Source organism: Talpa europaea, assembly GCF_964194135.1.
Source record: "Talpa europaea genome assembly, chromosome: X".
Classification (NCBI taxonomy): Eukaryota; Metazoa; Chordata; class Mammalia; order Eulipotyphla; family Talpidae; genus Talpa; species Talpa europaea.
The window spans coordinates 86,397,379-86,417,520 of record NC_140081.1 but is presented as its reverse complement, the minus strand read 5'-3'; the positions used below and the strand labels follow the sequence as shown (position 1 = coordinate 86,417,520).

Sequence of the window (20,142 nt, the reverse complement as noted above, 5' to 3'; positions counted from 1 at the left end):
CTTCATTTCACCAGTTCAGAGAAATGCCTTAAAGCTCTGATGCTTTTCAACACGGTAAAAGCCATGTGAAGTTTCAAGTAGCCACAGCAAACACAACAACAACAAAAAAGATGTCCTTAATGTTTTTCTTCCTAAATTAGGACTTCTTTCCCCTCGCCCACTCAGTTTCTTTCACAACAATATCTTATCAGAAAGTCTTCTGAGAATGCTTCACCACAGTTTCGCTTACAAGATTAAATCTAGCGCTGTGGGTATAAACACTGTATTTCAGGGGCCATCCACATATCATTCACCAGAAGCAGCTTCATTTCACATCCTTGATACACCCACGAATCAGGCTCGGAAGTCATTGAGGGCTCAGAAATGATCAAGGAATAGACGCCCGGTGGAACAGATGCACAGATGCTGTGATGGAAGAAAAGACAAACGCTGAAGTGCATAATGATTTTGAAAAGATTTCTTTATCAGACATGTCATTTGTTTGAAAGACCAGCCTTGTTCGCATCAGATGCGGGATATCAGCTTGTTAACAAAGTGAAACATGATGGATTCTAGATACTGGCGATTGATGAATCAATTGAAATCACTGATGTTGTTCAACTGAACGTCTTCATTTAATAAGTCTATGGTCAGAAGTTAACAAAATAGCTTCTGTTTTGGGTTATCACGACAACCGACGCGATGGCACATCTCAGTGGATGCAGTGGTTCAGTATTTTTTTGTACCGAATAGTGAAGTTCCCAAGAAATGGTATCAGCTGCCCAAGTTATATACTCTGTTTGTGATTTGCTGTAAAAAGATAATATGAGTGTAGTTTTTCTGCTAAAGTCCTGGCCGGTCATTTGTAAACAATTATCGAATCATTTGTAAACAATTTCCACATACTGGATTTATATCAGGATGTTAAAATATATTTATTTATCTATACTACAAACAACCTCCTATTATTGACTCTGGGACATTTACAGAGAGAATTGTTAGCAATAACATTTTTCTCATTTCACCAATGAAGTTTCTGATGAATTGATTTTTAAAAACAGTCTCCCTGTCCCCGGGCCCGTCAAACCCCCCCTCAAAGGCGGAGCAGAAATACTTCTCTAAGAATCTGAGAGGCAGTTCTCTGCGGGCGCCCCCTCCCCCACCTGCACCCCTCCCGCTCTAGGGGAAAAGCCTGTGCTGGTGGACTTGCTCCTGCGGTTCTGGAATAATCTCACCTACAGGAGGATCCGGCCACGAGAGGCACTGCAGGCCCGCATGAGACATCAGTCTGGAAATTGGTCTTTTAATATGACTACACGCCTATTGGGTACAACCAACGTATATCCATAGTAAGTTTAACATGTCCACCCTCTGCATCTAATAGGGCAGGTTCAGGACGAAAGACAGAGATGAAGGTGATAAGCCACTGAAGAAAGAAATCATGAAAATTCTCCCAGGCCTCTATACAAAAAGCCTTTATCATTCAGCAGTCCAGCCTCCCTGGGAAGCTCCAGGCCCCCAGAAACAGTGGGTAGGGAAGAAATACTTCCACTCAGACAGCTGATCTGAGAAGAGCTAATGTGGTGTTGTTTTGTTTAGCTTTACTGCATAAATAGACCAATACCAGAGAAACAACTATATTTCGCGGTGCTGTCGTGGAACATTTCTACCCTTTCAGTCCAGCCTCAATGGCATCAACACAGAGAATCCTTTTAAAACATAATAAAACCAAAAGTATGGCTCCAAAGTAGTAAGACTGGTGGCTGTGATTTGATTTTTATCTTAAGTGAGGCTGTCCTCTAGGGAAAAGCATAAGCTTATCTACGGATGCTGACATTGGTCAAAACATTTCGGGGACTCCTCTTTGGGAATTGCTTTCAGAGCCAGCTTCCAAGCCCCACAAGAAAATCAGCCTCATTACTCTATAGTCACACTCGCATAATACTAACATAAATTTCGTAGGGAAAAACTGAATAATTTAAGACATTACAAGATTTAATCTTTTTGTTAAATGTGAACGCCAATTTTCACATTGTAAAATTGTCATTTAAATAGAGTAAGAGTCAAGCTGTTGACTAAAGTAAAAATTTTATCAAATTAAAAGTAAACCATTAAATTACTATATTTACAGGTTTTAAGCACACAACTTATTTTTATCTAAGAATAAGTGTATTCATTGGAAGATAATGAACAACAGGCATTTAATAACATTTTAATTTTATGTGTTTAAATATTCATAGCTATGTTCATAAACCCACATGCCTGATCCAGTGATTATGCTTATGAAATGCAGTATTTCTTATATGCCCTAAGTCTCCATCTATTTTCTGAAAACTGCATTAATTTGCACCCCAGTACAAATCACTCTGTTTTCAGTAAAATATTCCATAATATTTTTTAAAAATAGGAAATCTACGCAAAAGCAACAAAACAATAGATACCTGCATGGGGGAAAGAAGGAAATTAACGTTTGTTCAGGGAAGACTACAAGGGCTCCTTATGGACATTTTCTTGTTTAATCCTTAGAATGACCCTAGGAGGTATTATTATCACAGCACAGCTGGCTCGCATACAACTTTGTAGTTTACCTTTCCAAGGGCTTTTTTAATAATCCCATTATAATACTCCACTGCCTGTCTGAAAGAACACAGTTCTTGTTCTTAAAAACAAAAACAAAAATTCTACTGGCATTGTTAGAGAGGGTATAAAAATGTGAAAGTTAGGGAGCTAAAAACTCAAGAATTCAGCCTTTCTTGACTGGCCCATTCACCCTCTACTCTTAATGTAAATGAACAACAAAATCAGAGGGAGATGAGAGGTTCCCTCTCTACTTAAAAATTACAATATCATCAGTCTACTTGGCAGAAATTTTAATAAAACTGGATCTAAAGAACCAATAGCAATCTACTCTATCAGGCTGCAATTTTACAAGATCTCATCATGGCATAATCATGTCAAATAAATAGAATGATGGCCACTCACAGATTACATTAGATTACAGATGTTAAATTTAAAATGAGAAATCAAGTATCTGAAGTTCAAAGAATTTCTCTGAAGTGTCTTCATTCTCTCTAATACTATACTTAATTAAAGACAACTTGTTTTAATAACACCTATATTCCATGATTCTGTAAGTGTTCTAATCAATGGTTGCCAAGTTGTCTGCCCCAAGGACCACTATGGGGTTTCTGAATAATATACATGTGATGTGCTAAGTTGCAGTGTCCCTTCTGCAGAAGCCCTCCTTTCTCCTTTGAGGTTATTGTTGCCTTGTCTTTCCTTCAGGTTTTTACTCCCCCTCACCCAAATAGTAGTGTTCAAATGCTCTTTTTTCTCCAAACTCCTGCTTTCAGTCCTTCCTTCTTAACCACCGCAATCAATCCTTGACTCTGAATTCTTCCCCTGACCTCCCCAGCACCTGGCCTGGAGACCTCTGGGAAAACACTGTGAGCTCAAAACGGTTGGTATTTGTTCAGTGGGTTGTTTTTTTTCCAAGTTTATTGCTCAGCTATATCATAAAGCCCAGCTATATCATAAAAAAATGTGAATAAAGATTGTTCCAACGCAACAGGTTAATCAAAGTTATTTAGGGGCAACAGTTATGACAGTAATAAAAGAATAATCACCAAAAAATAATTTAAATGGCTTTATTTAAAGCAAACAATTGCAGGGATTTGGGATATTGCTTTTTGAACACAAGCATATGAAATCAACAAAACAAGCATTCATGTCTCTAGTTTTAAACATTTTACCTCTACGTGTGCAATGCAGATATTTGAAAGAGATTTTCAACAAGGTCAACACAATGCATGAGATAATACACACTGGGTTGTGAATTAGGCCAGTCTTCACCTCCATCTTCCCATTTATAATCCCAAATTGTCCAGGGAGAAGGGGGGGAGCTTTTTTGCTTTTTCATTTCACAAATGATTGCTCAACACAGAATGAAATATACCAAAAGAAGAAAATAGTCTTTTTATACCTAGGGAAGAAGCTACTACTCTTAAAATGATCACTTCAAGGTAACAGACATCCAAATTGATGTGGTTTTCTTTGAAACCTCATCAGTAAATCATTTCTTGCACAGTAGGTTCGGCATTAACCCTGCATTTAGGATAGGTAGTGTTATGGAGGGCTGGCTGCTGCATACCAACGTCAGTATCAAGTTCTTCGTCAGGAATTAGAGACTGTCCCGGATACCAAGCAGGACAACACTGGCAAAAAAACAAAAAGTGAACTGCAGATAGGTCAAAACAGTCTACATTAACTCTTAGAAAAATTTCATAACATGTTACTAGATATATTGTTGTAACTGCTAGTTTATAACAAACATGATGGGATGTTTTATTTTTTAACACCTTACTTTCAAAGGATCTTGACATAGGATGTGTTTTAATAAGATATATTAGATAACATATGCAACGTATTAGGGAATCAAACACTGTATAAACTTGTCATCTGGTAAAGGTCATTTTTTTTTAAAAATTTATTTATGCATAAAAAACTGGGGTGCAGGCCAGAGATGGGGGATGTGTGTGAGAAGATTCACCAGAGACAGAGTGGGGAGCAGACCCACTGAAATACACTGCTGAGGGGAGCAGTGGGCCAGACAGGAGAGGTCTGCTGCACCATGTGGGCCACCTCCCTGGCCCGGAATCGAACTTGTGCTGCAGTGGCAGTGGATAGCTTCAAAGTGCTGCATCTTAACCCTTGCACCACCAGGGAGTTCCCTGGTAAATGTAACACTCACATTTCCCTCTATTCATTAGATTAGTAAACAAGTGGAATTATCATCACATTAAAATATACAAAATCGTTGGATACTTTTGAAATATTTTCTTTCATTTTAACAGATTTTAAAAACAGAAGTTTCTCGAATTTTAGTCAAAGAAGTTTTGCTCTTTTGTTACCATTAGTCGGAATACACCCTCCCCCTTTAAAATACTTCCTGGAAATTAACGTTTTTCAAGCTGTAAATTTCAATAGTTATGCTAGAAACCAAACCGCGGTGGGAAAAGCGCAGTGCCCTTTGGAGTAGTAAGTCAAACAAATATTAAGAGGTCTACCGATTTATCACAAGTCCAGCTTTGCAGAAATTCCATTCACATAACTCCTATAAAAATCAACCAGAGTTTGACCGTATCAAATGACCCAAAGAACACCACAGGTATCCAGGGGAGACAGTTCACCAGTGCATCCTTGGCTTGATTTTGAAGTCAATTTAAGAGACAATCTGGGCTCTATAGTTCTCAAACAAAAGGCCTAACCATTTACTAAAGCTTTTTCAAGTTAATGAACTTTTCAGTTTCCACACTCTGGGTACCGAGAGATTTAACCAGGAAAAAGCTCAAACCTCAGGGTTCAAACTACAGCATGGAAAAACAAAGTATATATATATCGAGTACCATTTATTTCCTTTGATCTCTCAAAGATGTCACTACACTGCAAAGGGGGCGGGGGGAAGGGGGGGTGTTGGTGGCCGAGCCCAGGGTAGGAAACTTCACCCAAGTGGAGGGGGGAAGTGAAAGGGGGGGAGCAGTGTCTGTTTGGTGGCAATTTCAAAACAAGTTTCCAAACTGCAGACGCGGCTGCAGCCCCTTTGAGTTGCAGGAATCACACATAAGAAAAGGACAGAAAAATCTGCAGGGCATGCTTATGGGGTTTCCGATGCAAAGCACAACTTAAATGCATATTCCAAATTCTTGCCCCAAAGCCTTCCTCTTTGTGCACTGAAAAGGAGGAAAGACAACCCCATCAATTGTTCTCTGCGGATAAAGGCGCTGATTTGCAGATTTCCCCCTAGCTCTGAGCCAGCCTTTCTAATGACCTGCCCACCCACCTGGGGCCCTTTCCGAGGTGGCCCACGGGAACTGCCCCACACCTTCGGGAGCCCAACTGCTTGACAGCGTGCAGCTCAGGAAAGACCGCCTTTTCGTTTAGCTGTTGCCTTCCACGAAGGTGCAAACTGCAAGAACTTGGGAGACTTACTTCCTACAGGAGGGGGGGGGTGTGTGTGTCTCGAGAACACTTTTCCTTTAATCTCACTTTTTTCACCCTCACGAAAAACACAGCTGAAGGTAAATCTGCAGCATTTTTCTGCCGAGAAAACACGAGCTCAAGATACCAAAGCAGCCTGGGGTTCTCTCACACGCCGGCACGAAGGCAATGGAGCAAAAGCTGAATGAAAGTTTGGGGGCCTGTGGCCTCCCCCCGCCCCCCTTTAGCTTAAGACCACCAGCTGTTATGGCACACACAAAAGCTAAGGACAGTGCCATGTTTCAAAGGCCCACATTTAAATGAGATAGCCAGAAAACGGGGCCTGAGTAACGTGGAGGGTTTGATCTCGCCGTGGCCCGTCCGCGTCCACAAGCCGGGCCCCTTATTTGTGAACGGTGCCGACGGGCTCCCCTCCCGGTCCGGCCCCTGTCCGGGGAGGTCGCGGCCTCCACTCTCCGTCCTTTTTAGGGACTGGAAGGTGCGGTGGGGTCCCAAGCTAGGCACGAGCACTCAACGAGGTCTTCCCCCAGCCCGGGGGAGCCGGGGGCGAAGTCCGCCGTCCAGACCGGCGGGTTTCAGGTCCGAGTCTCCGGGGAGCCCCCCACCCCACGAACGGCTCGCCAACTTCCCACGCCCAGAATGCCCTGGAAGAACTTCTCCGCTTCCGTTTTGTTTGGTTGGGTTTTTAAACCCACTGTCGCGTCGGGCTGCCGAGACCGACATTCCCCCGCGCGGCGCTCGGAGCCAGGCCGAACAAGGGGTCTCCGGCACACCACGGTCCCGCCCGCCGCGGCCGGCGCTCGGCTGCGCGCCGCGGGGGTTCCCCTCCGGCCGCCATGTTCCCGACGCGAGAGCCGCCCCCAAACCCGCCCCTCCCTCCCGCCGGCTCTGCCCGGGCCCCGCGCGGCCCGACGCTTTCAACTCGCCCCCGCCCCCCGCGCCCAGCCGACTCGACGGCTGCGCGCTGTGCGCCTGCGCGCGGGGCGGCGCGGGGGCGGCGCGGGAGCGGGCGGGGGCGGCGGGCCGGGCCGCGGCTTGAAAAGGCCGGAGACGCGGGGAGCGGGGGAGGGGGCCGGGCCCGAGCCGCCGCTCTCCGCCCCCCCCCCCATCGGGTCCCCAGCTCTGGCCCGGCCGGCTCTCGCACGTGCGCGCTAAAAACCCACTTCAAAGTCCGCTCCGGCGCGCCCCCTCTGGGGCCGGCCTTCGGGCCCTCGCGCGGGCCGCCCACAGCCCCGGGCCGCGCCTCCCCCTCCGATCCCGGGCGGACTGCGGGCCCCGACTGCGGCCGCCCGGCTCCGGGCGTCAGAAGGTTCCTTCCCCGCCCTACCCCCACCTCCCGGGGAAAATGAATGGGGCGCAAAGTTAGCGGTCTGCGCTACGCCGCGGCCTTCGGAGCTCACCATTGTCTGGGCTCGTATTGACCCCAGGTCCGGATTAGGCAGCGGATGATTCCTGCTTTACAGCCTCGCCGGCCTAATGAGGCCGGGAGGCGATGGGGCGCGAAGCGTCCTCGGAGCCCCGGCGACCGCCGGCTTACGACCGCCCAGGGCCCTGGAGGTGGAGGTCAAAGGGTCAGCGGGCCGAGCCCGCCAGAGAAGTGACCCTAGGAAATGAGGTCCCCTCCCCGGGGCCCCAGCGAGAACTGGGGTATGCACCGACCGGACGCCACGATCACGGGCCGGAGGACAGGCTAGCGGGAGCCCTGACTTCCGAAGCGCCCGGCCTCGTCCTCAGGCCCAGCCCGACGAGAGATGAGCCTCGAGGGTCAGACAGCCAGAGCGAAAAGCAGCCTCGCTGCCCAAGTAGAGCCAGCTCTTCGGGGCCTCAGGGGCGGGGCGCGCCGGGGGCGATGCTTTCAGAAACTTAAGTGGCAAGAGGCCCTGTGAGGTTTTTTTTTTTTCTTTTTTCGTCCGTTTCAGGGGTTTTATAGGGAGAGGGAGAGAAGAGGTAGCCAGGGGCGAAGAGGCAGGGAGACAGCAGGCGACAAGAAGGGGGAGGGGCGAGGAAGTCCAGAACACAACTTTCCTGGGAGGCTTTGTGAGGAGAGGCGGTTCCTCTTGCACTCCCACCTTCGCAGTAGCTAAGACCCACTGTCCTGCCCAACCTGTACACTGATCTTTAACCTTCCACCGGGACGAAGGCCAGATTTGTGTGTGCGTGGAAATAGACACCTCCCCTCTCCCCACCTAACTGTGGAAATCTCCAGCTAAACCACCCATTTTGGAAAAGAGAATAGATTGCTAGCAAAGGTCTTACCAGGTGCGAAAAGGAAAATAACAGGTAGATCACTAAGAGCCCAGCTGTTATTCGTGGTTGCCAGCTGATCCGTCCTTAGGATTGCAGGGGATTTTTTTTAGGGGGGCGGGGGAGTGCTTATTCTATAAGGTATCTACTAAAGAATGAAGAATGTGCACTTCCAGAATCAGATTATAGGAAGAAAATCTGTTTAAAGTTTTCCACCAAAAAAAAAAAAAACAAACAAACAAAACACAAAACCTATTCTTTGCAACAGACGACAAGGGCAGAAAACAGACCTTTTGAGAAATATGATGGTACACCAGACTCGAGAATCTCATGTAAAGGGGCAAGGTTTTTACATTCTCTTCATGTTGGTTATCGTCGTTAATTAGCATCTGCTCCACTTAGGACACAATACTTTACTGTAAAATGTTATGGTATAATAATTTCAATAATTTCCTACTAAGGAAAGCTCAAACTCTTCTTTATGCCTCCTCAGGAGATACTTCATATATTTAATGGAGAGGAGAAGAAACAAGTTTCTGAGTAACCATAACCCATCACTCTACTCCCCTTTAAGGTTAGGTTAACTTGGGGGTGGAGAGGGAACTCATGAACAATAAAGTATGCAAGTTCAATGCAAATTTAAGACGTCATTGTTCAGACCTCAGTTGGAACACGTTTAAAGCCAATCTTACTAACATAACTGAGCATTTCAGAGAGTCTCTGGTTTGAAGTGAAGGAAAAGTCCTGAAAAAGGAATTTGCTCCAGCACCCTCAATGTCAAGGTCAAGATTGGAGCGTCTGGGGTAGCAGTAGTAGACTGACGAGGTTACCTGCTTGTCACTGTGAAATCATCCCAATCTCTGTTCATGACATTCAAGTCCCCTGCCTTGGCTATTGGTGGAGAAAAGTGCAAAAACATCCATTCTCCACAATCAAAAAATCGCATCCAAAGTAACTTGCGATTATACATTGTCAATAATTAATTGTTGACAAAGAGCAGAAGACAATTTAAAATAGACTGCTTCCACTGAATCCAGGGGATCAAAGTTTTTTAATCATCAGAAGTTGTCTGAGTATTTCAATTTAAGATTGATTTATTTGAACATGAAAAAATCAGGCACCAAATACAAAAATGGTATAACATAAATAAGATGTGCCAAGACTTTATTTCTTCAATAAGAACAATAAACAAAATTCTAGCATTCAAAATGATTATGTATATTACCAAATTGCCACCAAAAAACCTAGAGCATTGCCCCTTCAAGAGAAGGAGGTACTTAATCCTATTCATTACATCTCTAAAATTCTTTACAATTCCTCATCTCCACCATTCTATTTGATGATTTGCAAGTTGGTTATTCATGCAGAGATTGGGTTCTCAATATTAAACAGCACCCTAAATTAGTAAAAAAAAAAAAGTCTCCATACTCTACCCATTCCAACCTCCCCCCAATAGTAATCCGTTTCATTTCCATAGAACAACTGTAAAAGAACTGTTTGTCCATATGAGTTGCTTCTCTGAAGATTAAGTGGATTGTTAATATTTTATCACAAAGCAAACAACCATTTTTCATTGTTATTGATTTTAATGGAAACAATGCTCTTAACATCTTTGCCTACAAACCATGAACTTTAAAAATACATATTTTGCAAATGTTTCTTTCCATAGTATCATTTCAGAACCGCTGCAGTTATTACACCGCTATAAAAATGTTATGAAGAATTGTGATAATTATGAGTTGAAATATATACAGCAAAACAAATCAGCCTTTGCCTTCCAAAATTGTAAATGGACTATGGTTCTTTTAAGAAGCACTTTAACCATAAGTAAGCACGGCTCAACTGGCCTTACTCATTACCACTGTTTCAGACATACTCTTACTTTTTGAAAATATATAGATAGCTAGATAGATTTGATAGCAGATTAGATAAGTCATAGATAAAAACATATATAGGTATATGGATGATCGCTCGATAGAATAGACAGACATGCATCCTGCCACAATGTTCATTTTTATGTAAGATAATAAAAACTAAGGGACATAAAACTCATTAGGTTACCTTATGTTTATATATGTAGGGCAGGGATGATTAAATCCAGCTTCTCAGTCTTTGAAGTACAAGATTGAGATGTCATGGCCACTAACTGAATTGATCGGTAATATTTGATTTGCATGCTGAAAATCCAGGACAAACACATTTAAACTCGCAGTTAAACAACCATCTGAGCTAAAGATAAAGAAAGGAGGGTATTCTCAGATGGAAACTGACACTGTAAGGAATCTATACTGCAATAGAAAAATAATTTAACAATTAAAAAAGGGATCTGAGTGAGTTATAAATACCAACAAACAAGATTTCATTTGCTCACATCTCCTCTTTGTAGAAGGAGGCTGTTACAAAACAAGAGAAAGGAGTCAGTGGTTCAAAAATTGTAAATTGTGTTCTTCTTTCAAAACAATAAAATTTTAATGCTAAAGCAGTTATAATCAAAAGCTGTACAGAATTTGTTAGAAAACATTTATCCATAAATATTGTTCAGTTCCCGGCACTTGTAGCAATAATTAAATTACAAACGATAAATATGGCATCAATGGTTATGTATTTACAAAAAAAAAGTTATTACAAAAGGCAACTGTATACTAAACGTCACAATCTGTGTAGAGTAACATCACATCCTCAGCCTGAAAAAATACTGAACAACAGTTTCGACCCCATTAGACAAAAATACATTCACAAGTGTAATGCTTTGAGAAAAAGTTCAAGACATAACAGGACTTTGGCACGGTTTAAGACTGTGAGAGTTTAAACAATCACCACTAAGGCGAAGGATTTCCATCAGGTTAACACCACCAACCACCAACAAGCCTTCTATAACTTCCTCTCAAGAAACAGGACAAGTGTTAAAATGAACTGAAAGAGTTCAGGGATGGGGTGTGCAGAGAGCAAGAGAAATGGGAGGAAAAAGCAGTGAAAAGATTTTTTAAAAAATCCTTCGAATGCCAAAACATATTTTCTAATCCTGAGAAAAGGGCATGGCTACTTTTGGATCTTGCCCCAGAAACTTCCTGGACAATTGCAATTTACAAGATGTACCCCTATATATATATATATATGGCCTCTTGCCTTAAAATTCCATTTCCATCTGATTGGTCTCAGTTTCCTTTTTAAAATGCATTTGGTCCATTCTATGGTTAACAGGGTTTGTTTTTTGTGTTTGTCCTCAGACGTACCATTCGTTAAAATTAGGAGGAAGTCCAGGGTTGTGGCTGGTGCTAGTTTGAACTGCAGAAGGGGTTTTAGTGGTATCTTTACTGTTTGCAGAAGCTATAGCGGGTGGAGTGGAAGATTCATAGCCTGAACTGGCAGCAGGGGAGGAATCTGACCCTTGAGATTCATGAACCTAAAATTAACATGTATATATTATAATGAATATAATTCCAACTGGCATTGTGCAAGCAAAAACAAGAGCAGAATTCGAGCACTGTAAGAGCAAGACCGCCCAGTGACCCACTTAAAAGAGAAATGCTGCTGATTTTTTTTTTGTTTTTCTTTTTTTTTTGTTTTTGTTTTTGTTTTTTTTTTAAATTCCCATATCACCGGTCTAGAACCCCCGGAGATGTTCGCCAACAAAACAGTTTCAGTCCTTAGGAATGGCATTATGCAGAAGGAATAAAGCACTGTTTTACTTGTGCCCCTTCAAAAATGCATTCCCCAGGGGTGGAGTGGATAAGCACTTAGTCTTTGGGGTCCTATAAAATACTCCGGGCCCAGGTTTCACCAAGCTCGCTTTAGCTTGGGAAAGCAGGTACAGAGAGAGGTGGCACAGGCGCCCAGAGAGCTGCGAGGTCTCAGACAATTGCGTGGGAATCAGAGCGCGCTCCTCAGCCCTATTGTTTTATCGGAAGCCGAAGAGCGAATGAACCACCCACCCCCGGGTTCGGCGCGGGCATTCTGGGTTCCCACCGCGGGCTGAGCGGGCAAGGGGCAGCATCTGCCACCTCAAGCCCAGGCGAGCTCGGTTAGAGCTCCTCAGTAAACAACCGATTGTTCCCTCAGCTCCCTCCACCTCCCCACTGTGCTCTTCCCCGCCCCCCCCCTCAGGGTCCCCAAAACGGGTTCAAGGTGTCACCGCTGGAGCAAATCGGATTTAACGTGGAGTATACAGGGTTGGCAGCGCGGGCGCTTCCGTTCCGCGGCCCGGTGTCGGGCCGAGTGTTTATAAACCGCCGACCGCTAATAAAGAGGTAATTACCTTCATGTGCTTGCGCAGGGAGCTCGGGTGCGTGTAGGACTTGTCGCACACTTTGCAGATATAGGGCTTGTCCGAGGTGTGCACATGCATGTGCTTCTTGCGGTCGCTGCTGTTGGCAAAGCGTCTGTCACAGCCTTCAAATTCACATTTGAAAGGTTTCTCACCTGCAAAGGGCAAGAGCGCAAAGGGGGGGAAATATGGTCAGGGCCCGGCGCTTCCTCGGGCCGCACTGTGAGAGATGGAGAGCCCGGCGGTCTTCCCGGAGAGGGAGCGCCAAGTGGGGGAGGCTGTGGCATCTCTTTTCCCTGGAGAAAAATGGAGAGGGCGGGTTGAGCCTGCTGGGCTGGGGGGGTGGTGGTCGAGAACGGGGATGGGGACGGGTCGGCCCAGAACCTGCCCTCCCCTTTGTTCTCGCGCAGGAGGGCAGGGCCCCTGGCTCCGGCAAAGTTTCCCCTAAGTTGTGGTGCTAGTCCCCCCGGCCCAGGGCTCCCGGGGCGCGGCCACTTTCCGCCAGTACCTCGGCGATGTCACCAAGCCCGGGCGGGACAATGGGCCAGGAACGGGACAATCCCATTCAGTTCCTTCTTTGTACCTTTTAATTTGCCTCTTTCACATGCAGCAGTTTTGCTAAGCCCGGTATTAAAGAGCTGGGGTCGTCGTGCTTAACGTTGGAAAAGAGAATGCTATATAAATCGAGGGGCTCAGACAGTTTTACAAGATGTTCTGAACAAGCCGCGGAACTGGGGTGCCTTTTCTACTTTAGCTTTCCTCCTGGAGGACTGAATTGAACCTGGAACTCCAAATAAAAATAGTTTGACAAAAGTATCAGTCATTTAATTAGCAGATGTGCCAATCAAGGGTAAAAAAGAGCGGAAGTAACCGAAAGTTAGTTGGCATTAGCATTTGTATAGTTGCCTTCCCCGAATGTGTGCCGGGAGCTAAGTCGCCTGTAAGCAATACGCTCTCCACACATTCGCGGTCCCTGCCCAGTAACCCAGAGAGGGAGACAAAAAGAGGCGGCGCCAGTCGGTTCCTGGGCGCGAGAAGGTTCCAATTAGTTCCCGAGGCCGCCGTGTGCCCGGGAAGTTAGAACTGGGCAAAGGCGCCGCGCCGCGGGGCGGGGAGGGCGGGCGGGCGCGAGGCGGAGGGGCACTGACAGCGCCTCTTTCCCAAAGCGCCCCGGCGGGGCGCCGCCCCTCTCTCGCGCCGCCACCCCGGTCCCCCTCGCGGAGGAAAAGTCGGCTCCGTGGCGCGGCGCCGCGGCGAGTCCCGCGCCCGCCGGCCGCCCCCCTTACCTGTGTGGGTCCGCTTGTGGATCTTGAGGTTCTCGGAGCGGGCAAAGATCTTCCCGCAGCCCGGGAAGGGGCAGGGGAAAGGCTTCTCGCCCGTGTGCACGCGAATGTGGTTGACCAGTTTGTACTTCGCCTTGAAGGACTTGCCCTCGCGGGGGCACTCCTCCCAGTAGCAGACGTGGTTGTTCTGCTCCGGGCCCCCCACATGCTCCATGGTGACATGTGTCACCAGCTCATGCATGGTGCTGAAGGTCCGGTCGCAGCTCTTCTTGGGCCGGCTCAGTTGAGCCTCGTCGATCCACTTGCACGACAGCTCCTGCTTGATGGGCTGCCGCATGTAGCGGAAGAAGGCGCCAGGCCCGTGGTGGGCCGCCACGTTCACGCCCATGTTCATGTTCATGGGGCTGTAGTTGGGGAACTGCGCGCCCGCCGCGTAGGGGTCCGTGCGCGGGCTGGCCACCGGGCGGTACGGGTCGGCACGGCCGAACAGCTCCCCGCGGAGCCCCAGGTGGACCTGGTTGTTGTCCACGTGCCCCGTGGGCGACGGGTGCCCGGCGGTCTGCTCGTGCAGCCCGGGGAAGAGCAGGTAGCCGGGGGGCTCGGGGATGCCAGCCGGAGCGTGCAGGCTGCTCGCCGAGCCGGCGAAGAGCCCATGCTGCCCTCCTCCCGAGGCCGCCTCGCCGAGCCCGGAGCCGCGCTGGCGGAACAGAAAGTCGCGCGTGGAGTTGAAGGCGGCGGAGGCGGCGCCGCCGTAGCTGGGCACCTGGCCGGCGTGATGGTGGTGGTGGTGGTGGTGGTGGTGGTGGCCCAGGGCGTTGGCGTAACCTGAGCCCTGCGGCGTGAACGCCGAGCTCTGGCCGGAAGACAGATCGTGAGCCGCGGCGGGGCTCAGCTTGAAGGCGGCGGCGGCCGCGGCCGCGGCAGCGGCGTGCGGCGAGTCCCCGAAGGGATTCAGCCCCATGCCCGCCGGCTCGCGGTTGGGCATCTCGTGGTGGCGCGGCGCGCCGAAGCTGCCCACTCCCAGCCCGGGGAACTGAGGGCCTCCGTCCAGGAGCATCGTCATGGGTGGGGCGTTCTGGGCACCGGCGGTCCGGCCGAAGGGAGCGAAGGCGCGGGCGAAGGAGATCTCCGAAGTGCCGTAGTTGGAGAAGGGCGGCGGCGGCAGGACGCGGCCGGAGACCCCCACGGCGGCACCAGGGGCTGCAACTTTCCGAGGCTGGCGAGAGTCTCCTGCAGAGGGATAGGAGGGAGGAGGGGAAGTGGAAGGCGCGGGAGGGGGAGGCGGGGGAGAGGCAGGGGGGTCGGAGAAGGGAGGAGAAAAGACTCTGGGACGAGATCTGCTTTACCAAACTAACAGGCGCGCACAAAGAAAAATAAGCAAAATACTAAGTGGAGGGCGGAGTTTGCCAAGCCGGTCCCGGCTCCCCCCTCTCCCCGAGCGCGCGGCACCGCGGGGCCGGCAGGCTCCCTCCGCACCGGCCTCCCGGCTGCGCTGAGCTGACTAGCGGCGCCCGCTCGCAGCCAGCGGGCGGCCGGCGGGGCGGAGGCAGGCTCGGTCCTCGCCGATCGCCGCGCGAGTCCCAGCCTCTTCGCCTCCAGAGTAATGTCCTTGGACTGATAAAGTCAATCACTCACTCCTCTCACATAAACCGAGCGGGAGGCCGCGCGGCGCGCGCCAATGGGGAGCCGGCTGGCCCGCGGTCACCTGACCCCCGGCCCGGCCGCCCATTGGCCGCCGCCCCGCTGATTGGCAGCGCGGAGCGGGGAACATGGCAGCCGCGGCCGAGCGGGCGCCGCTGATTGGGCCGCAGCCCGGCGCCTGGCAGGTGAGGCGGCGGCGGCGCGGCGCCCGCGAGTGGGCTCCGCGGCGCTGGCGCGGCCGTGGGCGCCCGGAGCCGGGCTCGAGCCGCCGAGCGGCGGGGCGGACCCGGGCCTCCCCCTCCGGCTTCCCTCGGGCCCGAAGCGGGCGGCACCGCTCGTGCGCGCGCGCGTTACCCGCTTTGGCCAAACCGGCGCTTGGCGCCGCGGAGGATCGTTCCCACCGTCGGCGCGCTGCTGGACGTCCGGTCCCTCTGGGCTACGTCCGGTCCCTCTGGGCTCCCCCCGGCAATTTCACCCCGAGAACGTGACCCCTCCGCCTCCGTGGGACCCCGATCCCCGGGCGAGCGCACACGTTCGGCGCGCGCGGCCCGTCGGTGGCGTTCTCCCCACTGGCCACCGCGGGCCCCCGGAGCCCCCAGAGCCCTGACCCTGGCCTCCAGTTCGCCTCCCTTACTCTTAGCTGCCGCCGGCCGGCCGGGCCCCGCCAGGAGACATGATTCCAGCTGGAGCCGACCTTCCTCACCGGTCCGAGCCAGGCGCCGACTCGAGTTTGCGAGTAGTGGTTACACTCGCCGCTGGCCCCCACCCCCGCGGATGACACACCAGACACGCAACCAACACACCCAACACAGCAAATATCAGAACGTAGCGGGAGACACGCACGCCACACAGCAAACACAAGCACATGAAACAGCTCCGAGCTAAAGACAACAGTAAGCGCACAGCACAGTACCAAGCCCCACACAAAACAGTCCACACATGCAAGAAACTAGGCACAGTGTAAACACAGACACAGAACTCAGTAACACGCACAAACACAAATACTGAACATGCCCACGACGAGCTTAGCCTGTGTGCACAAAACATGCAACAACACACTGCAAGATAAGCCCCACTGCACACACACAGGATCAGCAGGGTCTTCAAACCGTGTCGCTACTCAGCTTCCAATTCTCAACGTTTTCAGTTACAAAAGTGGGGAGGTGGGAATGGGGACTGTGAGGTGGAATGTTCTTCACTCTGGATAGCCCAGGCATTGCTCTCGTCCACATCTGCCCGGAGAAGCCTTTGGTGACCTTGGGGACCTGACCTCTTAAGGATTTACTTTCCAGGGTTCTGTGTGGGATCCGCCCTGACCCCAGTCTGGTGCAGGGTCTTTCTGGACATAATGACCACGTTCACACACTGCTATAAATCCATTCTCTTTTTTTTTTTTTTTTTTGGTCCGGCAGGGCATGTGCAGAGAATGTAGGAGAGTGAGAGTGTGAAGCAAAGGCCGGGAGAAAGATGACTGTGATTGTCACATCCCCAGCGGGGCCGAGCCCCAAAGTCTTCGTCTCGATGCAGCCTCACAGCCTGGCCGCCATCTCTCTGTAGGGAACTGAACATCCGATCAAGTTCAGAGGCACTGGGAGAGACCGCCTCAAGCAGAGCTTTATAACTGCAGCCTTTCACTTCCTGCCCCCCAATCCGCCTGGCCAGGCCAAGACTTCACCTTCTTTCTTTGCCAGTTTGCTAGGGGGACACCCTGCCGGTAGTACACTCACCGTAGTCACCCCTCCCAGCAAACTCGCCCCAATCCTGAGCTCTCTCCCCAGGTTGGAAGGTGAGTTCGCGGCTGACTTAAATTATTACAACTACTGAAAATAGGCTCCCCAAGAATGATTTCAGTGTCGCTCATTAGAAGGTTTCTGGGGGGTTGGGGGGGGCAGAGCAGAACAAATACGCTAAATCATGCAAATGAATTCCCCGGAGTCAGGTTGAGAAAATGGGAGGACTGCCTGCTTGCTTCCCCACCTTTCTGCTCGCTTTCCCCCTGCACACTTCCTTCCCTCTACCTTCCTCACCTCCCCCCAACCCCCACTGCCGCTGGGCGCTGTCGCTGGTGTGAAAAGTTTGGATTTCCTCGCGTCTCCAGTCCAGAGGAGAGCGGTGCTCGAGGGCCAGGGGTGGGGAAGGGGCGGCTGTCCGGCCCTTGCCCCGACAGCGCAGATGCGAGGGTTTCCGGGGAGCTCCGCCAGGTACCCCGAGAACCAGGGACCTTGAGCGTTTGGGAGTCAAGGCCGGCAACCGAACTAGAGGCTGCGGAAGGAAGGCCGCTGAGGCAAAGTAGCCGGCCCCTTGTGGGGCGGGGTCCCCAGCGCAGAGCAGGGGGACCTCGCGGCCGCTGACCTACCCGGTGCCCAGTGTCCGTTTTGATATGGCCACATTCCGATAATTAATTGCCTCCAGCACGTGCTCTGCAGTCCCTGGAACAAAAAAGCATAATTCAATTAGATCATCAACCGAGAAGTGTGTGTGTTGGGGGGGGGGTGCTTGTTAAGGGGCCGACCTAAGGTGGTTGAGCCAGGCCAAAACCCTGGGCGGTGGGGCCCTTCCTGGGACAGCTCGGGGCAGCCTGGCCCAGCCGGAGAGTGCGACTCTGAAGGGGGTGTCCTTGCTTAATGGGGTGCGGGGACCCCACATGCTCTCAAGAGGACTAGGCTTGGCTTTGTGAACAGCAGGGCAGAGGCAGGCAGGCCATTTCAAATTCTACTTTGGTTGGTGTGGGGGAAGGTTTTCTTGGGGGGGGTGCGGAGGGGAATCATAAACCCTGAAACACGACAGAAAGAGAAATATCTTCAGAAATAGCAAGTTATGGCCTGTGAAAATAAAGTCCCTCCCCTGGGCAAAGCAAATAACTGTCAGGCAGTAACAGGAACACTAATAATAATAAGCAAAGTTTTCCAGATTACCTGCAGCCCCCACCCATCAACTCGCTTCTTCAGAGGGGACCCTGGGAACAACTTCAGGGGGACAGAGGACTCCAGGAAGCTGGGTCTGAGAGCAAAGTGGTGGCTGAAAAAGGAAAGCAGAGAAAAGTTTTTTCTGCACAGAGGCTGGGGCCAGGCAGAAGAGAGCTCGCCTTCGTTTTCCAGGTGGAGAAAGGAATTGCTGGGCCGGGCAGGCAACTGGAACCCAGGGGTCCTGGTTCTTATTTTACGCTGTAACTGAGGCTCCCCTGGCAGCCTTGGCTTACTGGGGTTTGCATGTGTATTAGGCAGCGTAAATTAACCAATAAATCTCTTTTATGCGTCCCCCAGTTGTATGTGGTCTGGTCTAAATATCCATATGTGTGTATGGATAGGAAATATAATGGGATCCTTCCCCTCACACTGAGTCCAAACAGTAAATAGCGGGGAAAGATGTATTTTCATGCCTAAATCTGAAGCAATAAATAAAACCAGTGAAACCGATCAACACAGCAAAGCCTTTGAGCCGGAATTTTAGGATCCGTTTTGGAGAAGCAGGAGAGAAGCCCAACATCCAGAGGACCAGCAGAGACCAACTGGTCTCTCTGCACAACCCAGAGCCCGCCGCAGCACTTTTCTCTCTGGTCTCCTAAAAAACAAAACATGTACAGCATGTTGTGCTCTCCAGCAGGATTTCTTTCTAAACACGTTTTCTGTGGTGGACATGAAATTATCCGAAGTCGGAGACCTAGCAATTTTCTTTAAGTCCAAGGGAAACACTGCGGTCTTTTCTGTTTTGTATTTAGAAAAGACTTGCAATCTTACACTCGCAACATTTTAAAGACCCTTTAAACCCAGCAAGCGGATTTCCGTTCTGCCAATGCTTCCTGATTTATTTCAATAAATGAATCTTTGAATCCAGGAAGGGAATTATTCCAAGGCACTGAATTTGGTGCGCCTGCTTCTTCCTAGTGGAGCACACAGTGTTTCTCGTTGAAACATGTCCTTGAAACTCACCATTATTCGCATTTTCCCCTGGTAAACGGCACTTTACAAAAATCCCCACCCTCTCTTCAGAGTCCCAGATCTTTTTAAAAGAAAAACTGCAAATTGCAATAAAAAATGAAGGGGGAAGCAAGCTGGGGAAAGAATGCGTTTTTAACTCCTCTTTATTTTTATGCTAAGATAAAGCTCTTAATTGGCTTCAGGGCCCGAGCTGAACGGGCGATCTCCGGAGCACCGGGGCCTGTGGACGTACTTGCCAACCCTCACTGCACTCCGGATTTTGCTGGTGCGTCAGAATTTCCACTATATTCCCATCATTTGACAAATATTTCCTGAGCCTCCCAACCCTTAAATTCAGTGCAGAATGAACAAATAGATACTGTTAATCAACCCCTTTTTAAAAAATCTGTTTTGCCTTTGTCCTCTGCAGTCCAAGGCATATTGCTGCCCAATGCAATGAAATGCAAGCCAGATGAGACATTTTCATTGTAGCTGTCAATCAAGACTGTAGTATGCATGCATGCATGCGTGTATGTATGTACGTACATTTGAACTTCAAGGACAGAGGCCCGGGAGTTGAACTAGAGCTCTCAGAATCCAGCACTTGAGGTTATGAAGAAAGTCCCTGAGAAGCAAGAAATGGAATGAAACCCTAGGAGGTGGGCAGTGCTGGGTCACCAGCTAGGTCTGTGGGCAAGGCTCACGGCGAGTTGTTGTTGTCCTGGTCCCCTAAGTCCTGCTGCCATCAATACCTTTACTGCTCTAAGAGGTGCCCCGCTGTTTGCCTCCAGGCCCTGAGTGTCAAAAGGACAAGTCA

The 20,142-nt window shown here is 49.6% G+C and overlaps 1 protein-coding gene across 2 annotated transcripts; it reads right to left on the bottom strand.

Annotated features, from left to right (window-relative positions):
* Positions 1-4,043: 4,043 nt before the first annotated feature.
* Positions 4,044-14,842, bottom strand: ZIC3 (Zic family member 3; the record flags this gene model as incomplete). 2 transcript variants are annotated; one of them, XM_084258616.1, is made up of 3 exons in its annotated part: positions 4,044-4,193; positions 12,476-12,639; positions 13,771-14,830. In XM_084258616.1, 3 exons carry the CDS (start codon positions 14,828-14,830, stop codon positions 4,044-4,046), a joined length of 1,374 nt encoding a protein of 457 aa, XP_084114742.1. The 2 variants fall into 2 exon arrangements, with proteins under 2 accessions (XP_084114742.1, XP_084114743.1); XM_084258617.1 differs by lacking the exon at positions 4,044-4,193 and adding an exon at positions 11,444-11,623 and having other exon boundaries at positions 13,771-14,842.
* Between the last annotated feature and the right edge of the window lie 5,300 nt (positions 14,843-20,142).